The sequence below is a fragment of the Cannabis sativa genome, chromosome 4, assembly GCF_029168945.1.
Source record: "Cannabis sativa cultivar Pink pepper isolate KNU-18-1 chromosome 4, ASM2916894v1, whole genome shotgun sequence".
Classification (NCBI taxonomy): Eukaryota; Viridiplantae; Streptophyta; class Magnoliopsida; order Rosales; family Cannabaceae; genus Cannabis; species Cannabis sativa.
Window position 1 is genome coordinate 41,391,017 of NC_083604.1, and position 21,505 is coordinate 41,412,521.

Sequence of the window (21,505 nt, forward strand, 5' to 3'; positions counted from 1 at the left end):
TTTGTACATCAATCAATGTTCTTCCGGTTGTGAGGAATGGCCTTCCCTAAATAATAGGGACTTCTCTATCGGCCTCATAGTCAAGGATAATGAAATCCGCCGGAAAAATAAACTTATCCACTTGCACCAACACATCTTCAATCTTCCCTTCCGGATGCGCCATGGAACGATCCGCTAATTGCAAAGTGACAGTGGTTGGCCTTGCTTCTCCGATTCCCAACTTCCTAAAAATTGATATAGGCATGAGATTAATGCTAGCTCCCAAGTCACAAAGAGCTCTTCCAACCTCTCGACCCCCAATGGAAATTGCAATTCTAAAGCTGCCCGGATCTTTCAATTTGGGTGAGATTTTACTTTTCAACATAGCACTACAGCCCTCTGTCAAAGCGACAGTTTCAAACTCCCCAATCCTTATCCTTCAAAAACTTCACATAGGTTGGCATTTGCTCCAAAGCTTCCACTAATGGTATATTGATGTGGAGCTGCTTTAGAACATCAAGGAATCTCTGGAATTGACCATCGTCTTGTTGCTTCTTGAACCGTTGAGGAAATGGTGGCGGTGGCTTTTGCAAAGACTTTTCTGCAGCAGAATGCTGACTGGATGCTGTAACTACTGGGGGAATTTCAACAGCTGAAGTTGCTGGTTTTTTCTTCATTTCCCCCTCTTTTTGGATTGAAGAGGGCTCTTTACTGCGTGTTGCAGCCACATTTGACTCAATTATTTTTCCACTTCTCAAGGTTACCGCTTTGCAATGTTCTTTTCCATCTCTTCTTGGGTTTTCGGTGTCACTAGGCAAAGTGCCTTGTGGTCTATTCTTCAAATCATTGGCCAATTGCCCCAATTGAACTTCAAGATTCCGAAGAGATGCTGCCTGGCTTTGAATTACAGTGTCATTCTTGGCCATATAATCTCTCATTAAGCTCTCCAAAGAACTAGTTTGAGAGCCTTGAGGTTGGTGAGTTTGTTGAGGTCTTGGTTGTTGAGAAAAACCCGGTGGGAATGATTGCTTTCCTTGACCTCCCCATGAAAAGTTTGGATGATGCTTCCATGCCGGATTGTAGGAGTTTGAGTATGGATTGTTGTTGCGGTTGAAGTTTTGATTACCCACATAGCAGACTGAAGCTAGATTTGAGGGACAATTTTCAAAAGTATGCCCATCACCACAATACACACAAGAATTTTTTGCCCTTTGAATGGCAGCGGCTGGTTGTACACTGCCTCCCATATTCATATTCTTCAAAATGTTGGTCATTGAGGCCATTTGAGCGGTTAGAGCGGTCAAAGCATCTACTTCAAGAACACCCGCTACTTTTCGACTTGTATGAGCTCTATTAGTTGACCATTGATAGTTGTTGCTAGCTATCCTTTCCAAAATCTCAAAAGCTTCATTGTAAGACTTGGAAAGAATGGCTCCATTAGCGGAAGCATCCAACACCATCCTAGATGCCGCATTGAGACCATTGTAAAATGTCTCAAGTTGGATACAATGAGGAATACCATGGTGGGGGCACTTCCTTAACAACTCCTTGAATCTTTCCCATGCATCACTAGTAGTCTCATCTTCTGATTGTTGAAAGGACATGATCTCGCTTCGAAACTTTGCATTTCTTGTTGGAGGAAAGTATTTTCTCAAGAATTTTTCAGCCAAGTCATTCCAATTAGTCACCGAATCGGGAGGAAGAGTGTTAAGCCATGCTCTAGCCCGATCCCTCAAGGAAAATGGGAACAACTTCAATCTTAAAGCCTCTTCACTTACTCCTTGTAGCTTGAAAGAGTCACTCACTTCCAAAAATGAGCGAATATGGAGGTGAGGATCTTCCGTTGGCGACCCACCAAATTGACCAACTGTTTGGAGCATTTGAAACATGACGGGCTTGAGCTCAAAGTGAGGTGCTTGGATTTCGGGTCTCACAATACCCGGATTTAACTCATTGAACATAGGGGCTGCATACTCTCTTATTGCTCGGGTTCTATCGTCGGCCAAAGCAATAGGATTGGCTTCATTATGAGCACCCCCAATTTCAAACCCATCGGCCATATTGCAGCGTTTTTTAGCCTTTTGTTCCTTCCTCCTTTGTCTGAAAGTGCGTTCAATTTCGGGGTCAATAGGAGTAAGTTCAAGGTCTTCTTCTTGCTCGTTCATGCACTAGATTACACCTGAAAAAGAAAAATTCAGCGCACCAAATAGGATTAAAACTTTAAACCAGAAAATAAATTGCAAAATAGTTGATAATACACAATTTTTAGTTTCAATCCCCGGAAACGGCACTAAAAACTTCTTGTCAAAATTATATACGCAAGTATACGCAGTCAAACAAGTAATAAAGTGATAAGTAAGATCATCTCCACAGGGATTGCAAACAAAAATATCTTGTAAAACCAACTAATTACAACTTAAAGTAAAAGCAAATAATATGCAAATGGTTGAGTAATGATTCAAAATTAAAATTGACATGAATTAAACTTGCTAGAATTAAACTACTGCTGCTAAGAAAAATTGGCTGCAAGATAACAAGTGTAATATGGCAAAAAATGGCTTGAATAACTAATTCCTTCTAGTCAGGTTTTTTTTTCAGTCAGTACAGCATCGGTTCAGCATTACTCTAGCATTCTGCACAGAGATAACAAAAAAGTCCTCTAGGCTTGTGAGAATTTTCCAACACTCACAACTTTAATTCTACCATTTAGCTCAATATATTCCTATATCAAACCAGCAAGCAGAACACTATTCAAACATTAATTTAGTAAGTTATGCAAGGTAAATGAAATATTCCTATCCCACTTACAAAGAAAAGCCTAAATCTAGGTTTTCACTTGCTTCATTCAAGTTGAACTATTAGATCTAGCTCTTCCGGTACAAGATCTAGCTTAGCAAATTGTTATTCATGGCTAAGAAACAACAATCAATTAAAATGAAACTCAATTGAATGAACAAAGGCAAACAAATGCTAAAGTAAGCTTAAAATTTAATCATACCCAACTTAGAAGTTCATAGCCATTCAAGCCTCAAAAGTTTAGCTCATATTCAAGTAAGAAGATAAAATCCAAGCTAAAAACAATTCATCCATGGCTGCTGCCCAAATTTACAATCTCAAGAAGTTTTCGATACTAAGTACAAACAACAATAAAAGATGAAAATAAAGAAGACTATTAAGAAAAGGTAAAAGAAAAGTCAAACACTAGGCTTGGTCCCCTCTTCTTTCTTCTTTGTTGTACTTCCTGCTGCAATTAAAGCTCCTCCAGAAAAAATGCAGCTGCTCAAGTACGAGATGATGATGATGATAATCGTGTACTTGGTTTTTTTCTCTTCTTTTAGATGTTGGGTTTTTTAGGGTACCAACCTCCTACCCGAAAATAGAAGCCCAAACTTTTCCACTTTGGCCCACTAGGGTTAGACCCATTTCTTCCACGTCAGCTGGCTGGTGTAATTTGAGTGACTGGACCGAAGTTGCTGAGATGGGTAAGTGAAATTTGTGTTTCCACGTCACTGTCAGGATGCTGAATTCACTTCAGCATTGCTTCAGCAATCAGCCCAATTTCAGCTTGTGTTCCTTTTCTTCCTTGCTTCTTTTTCTTTTTCCTATCAATTTAATTCCTCCTTTTTCAACACAATAAGCACAGTTAATTGGAAAAACACACCCAATAATATCAATATTTACAAGACTTAAAGGTTAGATTACTAAATAGAAAATAACACTAAAACTAATTAAAATTAAGCAAATAAACACAATTTCACTACTCTCCTAAAATACTTTAGTTTAAAAGCATAAAAATTAACTCTATACCATAGAGATCAACAGTCCTGGAATCTAAAATCCTAGTTGAGGATGTCAACTTGAGCGCAGGGTGAAACCCTAGGTTCCAGGTTAACTTCAGAGGTGTTGGTTCGTGTATTTTCAGTTCCTAGGGCCTCGATTTAGTTGCTCCATGTGTTCATGGTACAAAATACTAAAAGATAGTGGGTTGAAAATAAGTTATCGAAGTTTGAACTTTCATTCTGAAGTTCCCAAAGTCAACTTGGGCACAAGGCTAGGGACCCCTCCTAAGTCGACTTGCTATGATTCGAGACTACTCAACTCTGAGATGTTTTCTTTCTTGCCACATGTCAAACATTGATGTCCATGACATCAGGACTACTTTTGGTGTAAACAATGTAATAAATTTGTTATAAAATATGATTAATGAATTGAATTAACGTCTAATTCAAATTTAAATATAAAAAATAATTAAAGTTAAATTTAATAAATTAAATTAAATTTAAATATTTAAAAATAATTTTTTTCTTAAAAAATTATTAATTGATTAATTTAACGGTGTTAGTTTAACCCGTTAACTTTAATGGATAAATAAATATGTTAAACCAACAATTTTCGTTAAATAGTTACATTTAATATAAGAGAAAATTATGATTAATTAATTGAATTAATGTCTAATTCAAATTTAAATTAAGATTTATATATAAAAAATAATTATTTAAGTTATATTTTAATAAATAAATTAAATTTAGATATTTAAAAGTAATTTTTTTCTTAAAAAAAGATAATTAATTAATTGATTTAATGGTATCAGTTTTAACCGGTAACTTTTACGAAAAAAAAAAATTTAAACCAATATTTTTGTTAGATAGTTACATTTAATATAAGAGAGAAATATGATAAATTAAATGAATTAACGTTTAATTCAAATTTAAATTAAGATTTATATATATATATAAAAAAACAGTTAACTTTAACTTAAAAAAATTGTTAAACTAATAATTTCGTTAAATAATCACATTTAATATGAGAGATATATTAAGTTAATTAATTGTATTAACTAATATTAAATATTTTTTATAATTTTTTATTGATATATACATATTATAAGACTGCTGACTAATAAATATTAATTTGATTGTAGGATTATCATTTATAGAATATATTATTACTGAAATAATAAGATTGTAGAACATTTAGAGACTAGAGTTGATTTAGGGCAGTTTGTTATAGTTTTTAGAAAAGCTAAAAGCTGCTTCTCAAAAAATTATGACAAAAAGATATTTGGTAAGGAGTTAAAAAATAACTTATTGAAGAATTTTTGAAAAAGTTAGTACAACCCAACTTTTAGAAAAAACTATTTTGATTAAAAGATTATAATAAATTATTTTTTATTAAAAATTTATTTAATTATTTAATATATATTTAAAAAAAATTGAAAGAAAAAATATTTAAAATAAATAATTTTTAAATTTGTAATTTTTTATTTTATATTAAAAAATCTTTAACAAACGATATCAACCTAACTTTCTTCTAGGGGTGGCAATTCATGTTCGCGGGTCGTGTTCGTGTCGTGTCGAGACCAATGTATAACAGGTACATGATCGACCCGAACACGACCCGTTTAATAATCGTGTCAAAAAAATGAAACCCGAACACGACCCGTTTGTAAACGGGTTGACACGACACGACCCGCGTAACTCGTTTATATGTATATTTTGTTTAAACATGTCAATCAATAACACGTTCATCAAGTATTCAACACGTTTGTAACCCATTTATGACACGTTAAAGTACTAAAATAACTTTAAATAGGTCATTAATGTGTCAATTTCGTATTAGCCGTGTCAACCCGAACACGACCCGTTTATTAAACGGGTTAGACGAGTCAACCCAAACACGACTCGAACCCATTTAAAGCAAACCCGAACCCGCTAACTCTCATGCGGGTTTCGAATCGTGTCATCGTGTCTGACCCATTTTGCCGGCCCTACTTTCTTCTAAACTAAAAATTTATTTACAATTGATAAAAATATAATTTAATAATATTAAAAATTATTTTTATCAAATGCATATAAATTTATACTATAAAAAAATAATTAAAAATTTATAGAAAATAAAAAATTTTATACAACATATTTTTTATATATATATTTGTGATTTTAATGAAGTAAATTAAAATATTATTATTATTATTATTATTATTATTATTATTATTATTATTATTATTATTATTATTATTATTAATATAATAATAGAATCTTAACAATTCGAGCACTTTGAAATTTATAATTTACCAAATACTCATCTCAACTTTTTTTTACAGTTCTGTTACAGCTGTTTTTCTCTACAGCACAACTACAACTACTTTTCAGTAGGGCTGAACATTTTGAGCGGGTTTGACCCGAACCCGAGCAATCCGCCTGAACCCGAACTGGTGAATGTTAGGTTTTATGCCCTAAATAAAACTCTTTACAATCTGATTAGTTATCAATATAAGAAATTTGAAGTGATTGATGTTTGCATGAATTTTACATGCTAATGGTTTAATATGTTTAATATGTTTATTACATTCATACACACAAAATCAGTTAAATCCAGATCATATGTTTATTCACAATTACAGTATCGTCAACACAGTGGAATGTGATTGTGATCATATGAATCAAAAGTTTTGGTCCCTGTTTCATCAGTGTTATTGGATTTACACTAATGTGATAATCAGCGATGATGTGTACTTACACTTGGAGTAAGTGTTATGTTCTTTCCAGGACATTAGCAAAGTATACTAGTTTCGAATGTATGGAGTATACATTGGACTGGACCGATATTGCAACTAAGTTGAGATATTACAAACTTACCGTTATACATATCTTTCCAAGTCAATATCAGTAGTTGATCTTAAGATTAAAAAGAATCTAAATCCTGATATGCTTGGGCTCAACTCAGGAGTGCTATTCATGTTCTTTGATTTATTAGTTAAGCCTACTTTTGGGTCAGGGTGATACGTATATTTTGGGAACATGATAGTATGATTGAGTGGGAGTGCTGAACATAAATATGGAATCTATAGCTTCTACTGGTGTATAGAAGTTAAGTGATGATTCCCTTCGAGCTTAGCAAATAGAAGTAAATGGATGAGCTCTTGTTTAACTGACTAATTATTAGATCATTAAACACCATTTACAGGTAGCTAAGTGTTTTAAGGGGCAAAATACATTGAGGGGTGAGAACGGTAAAGAAATCCCATCTCGATGTAAATCATCTATATAGAGGATCTTTAAATCACAATAAGATTATAACAATGGTTAAATGAGATAGTATATTGGTATCGTGAAACATACAATATGCTCTATATAAGTCTGAGAGTGCAATTCTAAGTTCTAAGAGTGGATTCAACGAAGAATTAATAAGTAGGAATTTACTTGGTAAATTTGGTTCACTTATTGGAAGCTCAGCATATAGATCCATGGTCCCCATTCTAGTTGAGAACATTCTGCTTATAAGACTCATTAATTGATTCGTGATTGATCAATTATAATTCTAAAGTTAGACTATGTCTGATTTTATGAATTTTCACTAAGCAGGGGTGAAATTGTAAGGAAAAGAGTTTTCTGGGTTTATTTATTTATTAATGGACTTTATATGTCTAATTAATAATTAAATTAAATGACAATATTATTTAATAATGTATTTTAATTATTAAATAATTAGTTTTGGCATTTAAAAGGTTAGAATTGGAAAATTGGCATTTTTGAGAAAATAGAGATAAAATTTGATAAAATTGCAAAATTAAGTGGGGCCCATTACAACACCTATGGCCGGCCACTTATAAGGCTTTTTCAAATTATTATTTTATTATTTTAATGCCAAATAATTCTAAACTTAAACCTAGTAAGTTGCCTATAAATAGAAAGTGATGGCTCAGTCAAATCATAAGTTTTCATAAGCCTTTCTGACAGAAATTTCTCTCTTCAGAAAAACTGAGCCTTCCCTCACTCTCTACCTTGGCCGAAACCTCTCTCCCTCTTTTCCTTCATCTTTTTCGTGACCCTAGTGAAAGAGTAAGTGCCCACACACAGTAAGCAGTAACTCAATCATAGATTGGAAGACTGTGAAGGATCAAAGCTTGAAGAAGAAGGAGATTCGGGCTCAGATCTTGATTATACTCTGCTACAGAAAGGAATCAAGGGTTAGAGATCTGAGTGGAAGGAGACATTTATTCCGCTGCATCAATGTAAGGTTTTCTTAACTTTATATGTGTTTATTTTATCGTTTTAGAAAGTTCATATTTAGGATGTTAATAAACATACTTGTGAGTAGATCTAAGATCCTGGTAAAATAATTCCCAACAGTGAACCCGCAAAAAATTTTTTTAAAAAAAGTTTCGAGCGGGTTAGGTTCAACCCGGTACCCTTCGGGTGGGTTGGCGGGTTGAGATTTTAGGGGTACCGAGTTTCGGGTTGAACCCGCGAACCCGCCCACCAACCCGGTTTATAAATATGTATATATATATATTTTTTTATTACTGCTTTTATATATATAATATGGACTTTAGATTTTTATAGACTATGGATATTGGATATGAATGTATTTTAAAATATTTTAGTTTTCACTTTTATCATGATTCATGAACATGAATATGAAGTTTGATTTTAATCTTTGATAAATAGGTTGTTTGTTTGTTGGTTGGATTGATTAATGCATTTTTTCTTCAATAGTAGATACTATGAACAAATTGTTATATTATATATGCTTAATTTAATAAATAAAAAAAATAATTATTTGAATAAAAAATTATTTTTTAAAGAGTTGACCGAGTTGACTGAGTTGACCGGGTCAACTCGCCAACCCGCTAAACCCGACCAACCGAAACCCGCCAACCCGTGACCCGCCAACCCGTGACCCGCCAACCCGTGCCCTAATCGGGTCCGAGTTCGATTTCAATTTTTTGAACCCGAAACCCGCCAACCCGAAACCCGGTAAACCCGCCCGATATTCAGCCCTACTTTTCAGCACAGCTATGCCAAAATAACCCTTAGTATTAGATTATATTGTATAGTATAATATTAAATTGTGTAATATATATTATATTTTTATTTAATATTAAATTAAATTGATTTATATTAAAATATTAAATATTTATATACATATACAAATTAATAACATTCATAATACACTATATAAAAATATCACGTATAATACAATTAAATATAATACTTTCTAATACAATACAATGTGAAACGGTAAACCAATCGGATCCTTAAATACAATTTTTCAACTAATTTCTAATAGTATCAATTACTTAAAAGTGTTATTATTAATTGAGGAGAAACAGTATTAATATTAATGGAGAAAGATAATCTCTGTTATATAATTTGACAGTAAAATTAGGACAGCAGTTTCTTTTTTCCCCGAATCAGATAGATATCTTTGTTACACTTCATTTTGTATTTATTCCTAATAGTATTAGTACTAGTATAATACAATTACACCACCCACAATATTCCTTCAGCTGGGTTCGACATTACATTTCTGATTTCTTGCTTAGCATTAGCACCAAATATTCGGAAAACATCTTATTTTCTGCTCAAAAGTCTTAATAATTTACATGCCTAATATTATATATATGCTATAACGCTATATAGCGCCAGCAAACACATCAATACATTACCAAATCTATCTTCAACTGATTAAAGGACATAGATATTGTGGGAAAATATTACTGATAGGTAAAACAAGGTTTTTTTTTTTGGAATTTAATCGTTTTTGTTCTTTTTTTTCTTTTTTCCAAAATAAATTAAAATGAAAAGGAGAAAAACATACAACAGGAAATGAAAAAGTAATCTTTCACAGCTTCACATTTTCATGTGGTTGGTTTTAAGCTTTCACACAACAATTGAAGTAGCTGAAAAAACTGCGTCTTGGCTGTTTAAGGAAAAATGAAATAAGACCATTTATTATGAGGACCACATCAATTCAAACTTTTGATACGTAATAAATTCAAAGAGTACCAACTGCGATTTGATAGCAACACCAAATATTTTATCAGAATACAAATATTATCTCACCCATTGTAAATAAAAGCAATCAAACATTTATTATTATTTTGCATATTTCCGGTCAATATTCATTAATAGTTATGTCCTATAAGGTATACACAACTGAAAATAATAAAGTACCTCTTCAAAGCATTAATATTTAAAATTAATTACAAGACTAATTTTTGTGAGCTAAAAGATTGTTAGAACTCTACTTCCTGTATCCTTTTCAGTTGTACTTATCTTTATTATATTTAGAGAATGGTTGGCTCATATAATTATATTTAACTAGCTAGGGACCAAATTATAAAGGTCTAAAACAGCTGGTGCATGTGCACCACATAGAATTGGGCGCAACCTATAGGTGTATCTAATATTATTCCTAAGTATTATTTAATTAGGACATTTTTGTTTTCAAAATATTTTATTGCATTTCTGTTGCACATACAGAATATCCTTTCTCTGTTTTCTTGATTTGGCTTCATAGCATTATTGAGACACATATGATCATGTGGCCCAAAACATCTACACTAAACTACCACTTGAACTAACGTGTGGCTCAGGTAATAAACATCTACAACTACCAACCATCCAACATCTTTTCTTGTTTCTAACCACATAATTAACGCACTTGGATCTGAAACACATGTCCTAAAACTAGAAGGATGTTGATACTTTCCTTAAGACTATTATCTATAATAACAGAATCGGCAAACCCCAACCCCATTACAGTATTATCCTAAAAAATGCATGGCTTGACCTGACCTTTTCTCAAAAGACTTTCCACAAGACATCTTACTATTAATAAAAGAAAATTGTTAATTTCAAACTTTGACATGGTAAATAACTGAAGAGGTACGTGCTCAGCAGTCAGCACCCTAAAATCTTGTATTACATATTTGCCATAGAATTTTCCTGGGAAGGTATAATATTATTTGACCAGGGTATATTATAGTACTAATGCAACCAGCCAAGTTGATTAGAGTTGTACTAAAAAGGTAAGTAATAATAATCAGTAAGAATATGACCCACCCACTTTAAGATTGTCTTTTTTTTAAAGATATAGTTTAGTCATCACCACCCTACAACCACATGCATGCCACCATCATTAATACGGGTTCATAAGACAACTTCCTTTAATTAATAACAAAAAGCAACTACCACAGTATATATATTATTATATATATAGAAAGAAATACCGAAAGCAAAACAAGAAACAAAGCATGGAAAGACAAGGAATCTTACAGATGGAGAGTGAGGGTTCTCGTGGTAATGAGGGTGGTGGTGATCACTGTGAGAAGTGTTTGTACTGGTGGTGGTAGTTGGGGCAATGAGCTCTTCCTCATTTCCAATACTTGCTCGGGACACATCCCTCTTGTTTTGCTTCCTCATTTCCCTGATTTTCGAGAAATCCAGCGAGTAATCAGGCATTTGACCACCCTTCTGGTCCCAGTCCCCAAACTGGGGCACTGATAGCCATGGTGCGTTCTTCTGTATTGGACATTGAAATTTTTTAAGGTAACAACATTCAGTAAATAACAAGCAATCAACATTCCTCTACACAAGAAGTTCTTGGGGAAATTCATAAACAAATATAATTAAAAGTACAAAATTATTGCTTCATCTTTTAATGAAGCGTTAACAGAGTGAATGCATTGGTCCCAAAATATCATATCGAGAAACCAACCACAAAAATAGGATGATGAGGTTTTCAAGATAAAAGTCGGTCTTTGATTATCTGATCAGAATGCATTATGCACCCCTGTGTTGACTTTTTTAACAAGTGCTATTAAATTCTAAATTCAAATAGTTGACAAGTAGACAATATCATTTATTTTATTAAAAAAGTAGCAAACCGCATTTTTCTTCTCGGATATTAAAATTATGAAATGATATAGGGCACCACACTATCATGAGTGATATTCTATAATAATTATTAAATTAAATTTTGTAAAACTCGATAATTTTTCACTAATAAAGATATGACAGCAGCTCATGGTAGTGCTAAACATGCTTTTAAAGCATTTCTCTAAAATTATTATAGTTCTATTAAGCTAGCAAGGCAGAAAAAATCTCCCCCAATAAATAACATCCCTTAATATACCACCCTAAATTGAAATGACCCTTTTTGGCAAACTGAATAAGAAAAAGTAGCAACGGTCCAGTTCATGTAGCAAATGGAACAGTTGGGTCTAAATTATCACCCTTTTTATAATATATAATTTTCTTTCCAACTTTCATCAAAGACTGCTCTTCACAATTCCGTTTTATAACTTTGAAAAATGAAAAGTGTCCTCATTATATATTGAATGGTCCACAAATGAATTATTACCCACCTTGAATAAAGATGAAAAAAAGAGAAACAGAAAAAAGAAAAAAAAAAAACAGTCTGTTTCCCATGACAGAAACAGTTGAACAAGTACTTATTTTCTGACTAAAGGTAAAAGAAAAGCCGAGGAATCCAATTTTTCCCAGACCAGTGATAAAGAAATAAAAAACAAAAGTGATTAATAACATGTATGAAGTGGTAAACAGATCTTTGAAAATTTTCCATTTTGGCCAACCCATTGATCAAATACACATTTGAAGGAAAAACATATTGAAAACCCATGCACTAAAATCTCTAAAAAAAATTTGTAAGAGACAAGCTATATATATTTTCTTCCTCTATATAGTCTATGAACAAAGAAAAGAACTAAAAACTGAAACTTTACACAGTATCTGAGTAATGCAAGAGAATATTAACTAGCTCAACCAATACTCAATCGCAGTCTCCACTACTTCACCATTAAACCATTTCAAATCTCTACTATCCACTACAATTACTTCGAAAACCTAAAAAGATAGTCCAAGAATCGCTACTCATTTATCTATAAAGTTCGATGAAAAAAGAGAAAGAAAGACGAACCTCCTTACGATCCTCCATTAGAGTTAAGTGAATAGAGCTTTGATCTTTCAAGAAAAAAAAATGCAAATCAAGAGAATAAATTTGTGAAGAACAAATTAGATTATGAGAGAGAGTAAGAGAGATATTATGTTTATATTGTTATGTGGGTGGAACAGTTACAGCATATGACAGCAGCAATCAGATTGAGATTGGGATTGTCGTCTAATATATATCACTAATAAAAATTGTGTTGAATTTGTGTTTTTACCAAATTGGACATGTTTTATGAAGGATTTACAGAAAATGCCACTACTACTATTATATAATAAATTTCAATTGAGAAGAAGAAGTGGATTGAAGTGACGCGCTTTCGCTTTCAATGATTCGGACTTTTCTTTTATTTTTTTGCGCCATTTCGGTGCCGTGTGTGTTGGGTGTTCCCCCTCCCCCTGCTTTTACCTCTTTCATGAGCTGTCTTCTTTATTTGGGAAACTGCCAAACGATGCCTTAACCTGAAACCTCAAAGAAAAAGATATGAGATAGGATAGTATTTTACAATTTCAGCTAGTGCTTTAAAATTTTAAATACATGCTCGCCTTTTTTACACGACGTGAAAAGTTTAGGAGACAAGAGTATCATCTAACACGAAAAATGTATAAATTTTAACACGACACGATATTATAAATTGGCACAACATTACACGAACAATATAAGCTTTAGTACAATAATATCAACTTAAGCAAAACACGGCACAACAAATCCAAAAGACATAAAAAGTATGCACGAATAATTTATTATAAAAGCGCGACATGTTAAAGACTTTATATAGTAGAACCTGTTAAAATTCTTTATCACTCATTAAATATGTAATATCATAATTTAATTTTATAGATAAATATATTACATATTATTATAAGTATGAAAAACATAGATCTAAAAAATACATTTATTGATTCAAAGAGAAGAAGCCAAATAGCGGAAGCGTACCTAAATTCATAGATAGTGATGATCTTAATCCATCTTGTAGAGATAATCTTTATGGTGATTTTGGGATATTCCAAGAAAACAAGACTTAGAATTTTCTAATTTTCTCTCTTGATAGGAAAAGATGAGAATAGAATTGGATCTTATTTCTTGGGGACCACTACCAATTTATAATCGCATAGCTAGGTTATTAATTTTAAGTATTTCTAATTTAGCCCCTCAATAAATTAGAAATATTGCTTAGGGTATCTACACATTTAGTCCATGACACTTTAATACCCAATGACCCACAATTATTAAAATGATCAATTTATTTTAGGCCAAACTGATCATTTAGCAATACACTAATATACATATGAGCCCATATTAAGGATTTTAATCCAACAATCTCCCACTGGGCTACATATATTTTCTGATAGTGTGTAACCTTACAAGCGCTTAAACTTTTGATATCATAATAATAAGTATTTCAAAACAATCTCGTCCATTGATTATATTAACATAGGATTAAAGTGGCTTTCGCAACATTTAACGTAATTAAACTCATCAACGGTCACGTATATCAATATAACCAAATGACATAGATCAGTCATGGATGCATAGTATGGAAATTACATGCAAATGTGATCTTATCATGCCTATCTCCAATTGGTTCTCCTTAATTGAGATCAATCCTTTATTAATTCTTTCTAACCTTATACTTAAACCTCAATAGAAAGAATACATTCAGAGTACTCAAAACTTAAACCCATACTTTATCTGCAAAATCAAACCATAAATATGTGTCAGCTTGATAGAACATTTCAAATACAAACTCCCACTAAACTAACACAATCTTAAATAATACCACATCCATATATGAGCAATAAACTCCTGAAAAGCCTTAAGTGGTATATCCTTAATGATTCGGACTACACAAAATATGGAGTTTGTCCTTATTATGTTCTATAGACACTTTATTACTCTAAACATTATTTTAATAACAATTAGCTCAGAGTCAATGTGCCTTTGACCTTATAGAGTTCATTTTTTTACTAAAATACAACATGATTGATTTATTGTCACAACATATATCTTTAATAGCTTTCAACACCATTCTTAATTTTGCAGCCATATGTGACAAAAAATCTCACAACTAAAAACTTTATAAGATGAGAATCAGAAATCTTAATGATCTCCAAATTTTTTTGTTTTCTGATTTCTGATAAGTGAGCATATAGTATTTTTTTCTCCTTTAATTCCTTATAGCCCATTTGACTGCATATCGAAAGTTCCTTATATGGTTACTTAAATATCTATCCAATATTCTTAATATGTATATTAAGTACAAATACATACATGGTTGAGTATATATTAGATTCCAATATAAATTAAGAATCTGTTATAAATATTAATAATTATGTGGATGTCCAAATTTTTTATTTATTACCATTAATTGTAATCAACATTCATCTTTTTCTTAGTTTCCCTTTTTCTTAGTTTCTTAATATCTCACTCTTGTATTTGTATAAATAGGGGTTCACCCCATTGGAATAAACAACTCAGAAATTCTCATTCACTTTTTCTTTCTCTCTTCATCTTCTTCTTCTTTCCTCTCATCTACTATATATTATTTTATAATACGTTATCAGCACGAGTCTCTGCCCAAGCTTCAAGCATGAGTCTATGCTATGTCCCAATGTAAGTATTTTGTTAAAGTTCTTGAATTGTTTCAAAGTCAAAATACACTAAATATATATTTATATATATACTCCTCTGACTGAAACAATTTCAAGAATCATTTGGTTTCTTTTTCTTTTTATCTATATATCTATATATTATATATGTATGTATATATTTTTATATATTTATTATTGATTTCATATATATATATATAATGGTCTTATCATTCATAATATTTACAATATATGTGTGCCTATGATATGATAGAGAAAATCTATATAAATTATACATATATCCAGAAGATTATGTATCATCGATAAAATATTGCATATATCCTAAAGATTATGCATCATCGATAAAATATTGCATATATCCTAAAGATTATGCATTATCGATAAAATATTGCATATATCCTGAAGATTATGCATCATCGAGAAAATATTGCATATATCCTGAAGATTATGCATCCTCGATAAAATATTGCATATATCCTGATGATTATGCGTCCTCAATAAAATCTTGCATATATCCTGAAGATTATGCAAACGTAATATTCATTATATAGTTGATGAATATATAATGAAAGAGATGAATACATATTTATATATATGTTCTTGTATTCTTTGAGGACAATGAAAAATAATCTAATATCGATATAGATTTTGACAAACATTTTCTGAAGTAAATGTTTTATATTTATCGAAGAAAAAAAATGATTGTATTTATGTGAATACAACTAAAGAATCATTAAAAATGATTATTATTAATGCAATTTTATAGTGGGTTTTGAATACCCAAAAAGAATGTTAAAAAAAAATTGCATTGAAACATCAAAGTATAAGAATAACAATGAGCATGACTAATGTTATTTAAATACATGAGGCATGTATTTATTGTTCATCATTCCCTGCAGAGAATGATACGAATTGAAGTCAATTACTTTTAAAGATTGCTCGTATTAGTCATGTTATTATACATTGTTATTATTTGCAATGTTAGAAATTATTGAATCTGACATATATTAAAGATTAAATTCTGCATACATCTTGGAGACTATGCAAAAATTGCATTCATATACTCTTTGAAATATCGTAAAAGAAATTGCTGAATAATTTCTTATATTTTTATGGATGAACAAGTAATAAATTTTTAAGAAATTTATAATAATGTTCTACTTGTTCAATGTCATTCCCTGAAGTGAATACAATAATGTTTACTACTCATATATTTCCAGAAGAAAGTGGAAACAACCAAAAGATGAGATACCACACAAAGTGCATGAAATCTATATATCACATGTGGAATTGAATAATAGTAGTCGCGTACCTGTAGTACGGACACACTTATAATCAAAATAAAAGTATATTTGATTACTGAATAGAATGTGAATTGTACAAATTTATTGTACATTTAAAATATTTAAATATCATTCCCTAAAGAGAATGAATGGACATGAAATTCTATTTCAAAGAATATAGATTTCACATATATTGGCAATGCCAGAAGCAAATTAATATATAATATTTTATTATTTCTTGAAATAAATAGTTTCAAACTATTGTTGGTACATGATATGTAAATATATAGTTACCATATAATTCAGTTTGCATATTCCCAAAAGTGGATATATAATTTACTAATATTTGTTAGTGATCCAATATAATCAAAGTGATAAAGAATCACAAAATGATTAGTTGAAAAGCTTCCTGAAGAAGTCTTACATACAATTGCTACTTTGAGTAGTAAAATGTCTTTGTATGTACCTAGATGTGTAACTTTTATCTAGTTATGAAAGTGATAATAAATAACTTATTATATGTACTTGTTGTACATTTAAATATATAAAATATCAAGTCATGATAATTAGACTGATGAATAGTCTATTAATAAATTAGACGACTTGTTAAAAAGATATCAGGAAAAATGAATGATATGTTATGGTTATATCTATTTGACCATTACAATAACATGATGAAGTTGTCATGTTTCTTTTAAATTATACACATCATTGAATTGATGATAGTGATTCCTGAAGAGTGTATATGTTTTGGAGAATAATATAATTATATTATTCGTGTATATAAAAAATGAAACTTGTAATGATTATGTTGTAATGAATTTACATTACATTTTGAAAGTTTCATTGAAATACAAATTATAGTGAACCTGAAGTTCATGAATTGAATTATTCTGACATGATCAATCATATGCAATAAATTGTCAAAGAATTTGACTAAATTTTGTTGAAGAACCAGAAGATTCTTCTCATTGTTATTTATAAGGCTCAAAAGAAGAATGTGCATATATTTGCACATAAAAAATATTTAAATTATATTTTCTTAACAATCTTGAGCCATTGTTAGATTTTTATTGCATAGTTTCTTATCGATGTGATAAGATTATATAATCATGCATTTACAAAATGTGTAAATTTATGTATTTCTAATTATACACGTATGACTCATTCTTAGAAATGAATTAAGTTCATAAGGATTGAACTTGAAACTGAAGTTTATTGAACCTGAAGTTCAATGTCATATAGTATATATGAGTTTAAACAAATATTGATTCATTGTGATATACTGAAATCCCTACAGGTATATTAATATTATTAGATATCACAATTTTTAAAAATTCTCTCGATCAGGGGGAGAGAAGCAGTTGGGATCGATGATAATTTTTGAAAAATGATCCTTGCACAAAGTATATAAGAACAATATAGTTCAAAATGATATATACCAACTGCAAATCAATATTATTTAAAGTTGAGATAGAATGAGTTGAAAACGCCTGAAGCGTAAATGAACAATGTAGAAATTATTAATAAATGTTCATTTGATTTGCCCTGAAGTTGTTAAATCTAGAGGTACTCATGGAGATACCTTAATGTTATAAAGTATTAAAATGATAACCGTGATGAAAACGGTACTCGAAAAGACTCCCAAGAGAAGTTAGACATAACACATTTGATCATAATTGAATCCCTGAAGAGATTCTATATAGGTACCTATAAATGATAAACATATTTGAAAAATATGTAATTTAAAGAGATTTCTATAAGTTATGTCAATATGGGAGGAAATTATCATTTATTGAAATTTTTGTCGACAATAAATATTGAATGTTTGCATATGCAATAAACTAACATGAGATAGCAAGGATCATGGTATTAGATTTGTCGAGAATCATCGACTTACATTTTGATTTTTGGCCAAAATATTATGACGCAATCCAGGCAAATTTACTCACATAAAGTGAAGTAAGACCTGTAGGGTGTGCAAATAAATATTTCTAATGAGAAATTTGCATATATGTATTTGTACATAATAAATTGTTGTACAAAGCTTGCATAGACATGAGATTGATTGAAGTAAGGCTTAAATATTGAGAAAATATAATCATGATTTGATTATAGCCTGGAATATATTTTACAAGGATTTATAAGCGTCACATAAATGTTGCAACAAAAGGTTATTTATTTGGAGCTCCTAATATAGTGAGAATTTGAAATAAGCCTTATCTAAAAATTCTAGAAGAATTTATTACATGTCTTAAGTGATATAAATTCAAAGTCGCGCGCACTATATGACAAAGATCTTTGTATGAAATAAAGATATGTAAGTAAATTATTATTTGAAAAATACGTATGGTTGTCTATGCAATATAAATACGTAAATTATACGTTGTGATAGACTCTTTAAGAGTTTTTGATTAATTGAAGAACAAACTTTTATTTCTTTTGTATTTCGAGAAATATTAATGTATAAAGTTTGTTCATTAGTATTGAAGTCCTGAAGTACTTCATATGTATCAAGAATTATAGATATATGATCATTTGATATGGAAATTAAGATCATAAAACAAGATGGAATAAATATATGGTCTTGGAGTATCATTAATGTGTTATGTTCATATCTACTTGAAATTTTAAATTTTCGTATGAACAAAGTTGTGTACACACATGAATGATACAATTAGTTGGATAAAGACTAATGTTCCACGAACCCTTCATCTATAATTTAGATGTCCATACATACTCTGGAAGAGTTATAGAAAATATATGATCAAAGATTATATATGGTGATGTTTTAAAAGTGATAACAATAATCTTATGAGATATATTATCACCAAAAGAATTATGGATCATATGTGCATAAGGGAGAGACATATTCATGTTGCACTCTTTTTCCCTTAGTTCAGGTTTTGTCCCAATGGGTTTTCCTGGCAAGGTTTTTAACGAGGCAACTTGCAAATAATTATGAATATGAAATATATATTGTACTCTTTTTCCCTAGCTCAGATTTTGTCCTACTGGGTTTTTCTGGCAAGGTTTTTAACGAGGCAACTATAAATCATGTTAACATACTTGCATTTTATGAAGCAAGTAGAGAATGTGTGTGAGTGAGAACATTGACATAGCATATTCGGGAAACATATGGATTGCACTCAATAAAGAAGTATCAACCCAAGCAATTCTCTATGGATAATACTGCTTGCATCGTTCAACTAAAAGGAGGTACATTGAAGGAGATAGAGTTAGAACACACTCTACGAAATTCTTCTTTATACGCTTCAAGAAAATACATATTGGTGTTCAACATATTTAATCAAGTGTCAATCTTGTAAACTTATTCACAAAGTTATTACCAACATCAACATTTAAGAAGACGACAGATAAGATCGAAATTCGTCGTTTAGAAGATCTCCACAAATGCCTAAATGAGGGGGAGTTTGTTTACACTATACTCTTTTCCCTTTGATCAAGTTTTCAGCAAGATTTTTAATAAGGCAGTTATTATGGACATCCAAGGGGAGTGTTATAAATATTAATAATTATGTGGATGTCCAAATCTTTTATTTATTACCATTAATTGTAATCAACATTCATCTTTTTCTTAGTTTCCCTTTTTCTTAGTTTCTTAATATCTCACTCTTGTATTTGTATAAATAGGGGTTCACCCCATTGGAATAAACAACTCAGAAATTATCATTCACTTTTTCTTTCTCTCTTCATCTTCTTCTTCTTTCCTCTCATCTACTATATATTATTTTATAATAGAATCTTTTATATTTCATGAATTCTAAGGTTTCTTTTAGGACAATAACTTAGACAATTTATCTTCTTTAGCTACAAGCCTTTCACCTGGTATAGTATCTTTTATGCCAAAAGTTTTGAATACTTTATTGATATACCTCTTTTGTTATAATTCAAGAATATCTCAAGAACAATCTCAACATATCTTGAATTCTTAATACAAAATTGGTATATCATCAATGGCAAGTAATTTGTCACCAATATATAATACCAAGATCATATTCTTACTCCCACTGAACTTGTGATGTATACACAGTCATCAAAAACTTCTATCTCAAAACCAAATGAGAATACTTAATAAAAATTGTGTTATTATTGACGAGAAGCTTACTTGAGTCTATACATGAATTTTCCTAATTTGTAAACCATATTCTTTGAATCTTTGAATACAAAGTATCTGGTTGCACCATATAACTTTTGTCATCAATATTACCATTGATAAATGATACTTTAATAATCCATTTGATAAAACTCAAGACCATAAGGAGCAGTCAGTGTCATGCTTGTCCTGACAATTTTATTTAGCAATCTAGTCTATTTTAATTACAAAAATTAAATGGGCTCCCTATATGCATCTAAGCCCAAAGCAAACATATAGGCTCACACAGGCATACTGATTTGGATGGATCATATCATATTTCTAGGTTCATACACAGATGAAAGAAGTTTGTAAAATTTACCTGTTACAAATTATTTATTTGACCTATTGACAATTGAACCATTTGTTAAAATCAGATCATTGGATCTGTTAACAAGTTAACCATGACAATTTAGATCAAACAATAATAGGTTTTATTAAAAAAAAAAAAAAACTTGTTTTAATAATAAATAATATAAAATACACACATGGAACAAATTGGATAGTTGGATAAATAATTAATTAATTTTCAAAAATTCTAAATGATAAAATATTATTTTCGAAAATATTCAAATGAAATTAAATAATTAATTTCAAAATTATACCTATAAATTTGAAAAATTAGGTTTTTAACAAACCTAAATATCTATTCAAAAGATGTTGTCAAAACTTTTCAAATTTAATGTTATTTTAAAATAAAATTAAATATCCAATAAAATAAA

At 30.5% G+C, this 21,505-nt stretch overlaps 3 protein-coding genes and 1 non-coding gene across 5 annotated transcripts; 1 reads left to right on the forward strand and 3 right to left on the reverse strand.

Moving 5' to 3' along the window:
- Positions 1 to 46: 46 nt before the first annotated feature.
- On the reverse strand, positions 47 to 364 carry LOC115713461 (uncharacterized). The gene has a single exon (XM_030641944.1). The coding sequence runs from the start codon at positions 362 to 364 to the stop codon at positions 47 to 49; it is 318 nt and encodes a 105-aa protein (XP_030497804.1).
- A 31-nt stretch (positions 365 to 395) lies between these two features.
- LOC115713460 (uncharacterized) lies at positions 396 to 2,144 on the reverse strand. The gene has a single exon (XM_030641943.2). It carries the CDS (start codon positions 2,142 to 2,144, stop codon positions 396 to 398), a length of 1,749 nt encoding a protein of 582 aa, XP_030497803.2.
- Positions 1,495 to 1,601, forward strand: LOC115708460 (small nucleolar RNA R71). The gene has a single exon (XR_004009959.2). It is a non-coding gene; the product is annotated as a small nucleolar RNA R71 (small nucleolar RNA).
- A 7,165-nt stretch (positions 2,145 to 9,309) lies between the features above and the next one.
- Positions 9,310 to 13,044, reverse strand: LOC115713041 (uncharacterized). Of its 2 annotated transcripts, XM_030641515.2 has the most exons (3): positions 12,706 to 13,044; positions 11,043 to 11,288; positions 9,310 to 9,684 (listed from the first exon to the last, which is right to left on the reverse strand). In XM_030641515.2, the coding sequence occupies exons 1-3, from the start codon at positions 12,721 to 12,723 to the stop codon at positions 9,637 to 9,639; spliced, it is 312 nt and encodes a 103-aa protein (XP_030497375.1). In that variant the 5' UTR covers positions 12,724 to 13,044; the 3' UTR covers positions 9,310 to 9,636. The 2 variants fall into 2 exon arrangements, with proteins under 2 accessions (XP_030497375.1, XP_060970077.1); XM_061114094.1 differs by having other exon boundaries at positions 9,310 to 11,288; positions 12,706 to 12,900.
- Positions 13,045 to 21,505: the final 8,461 nt, after the last annotated feature.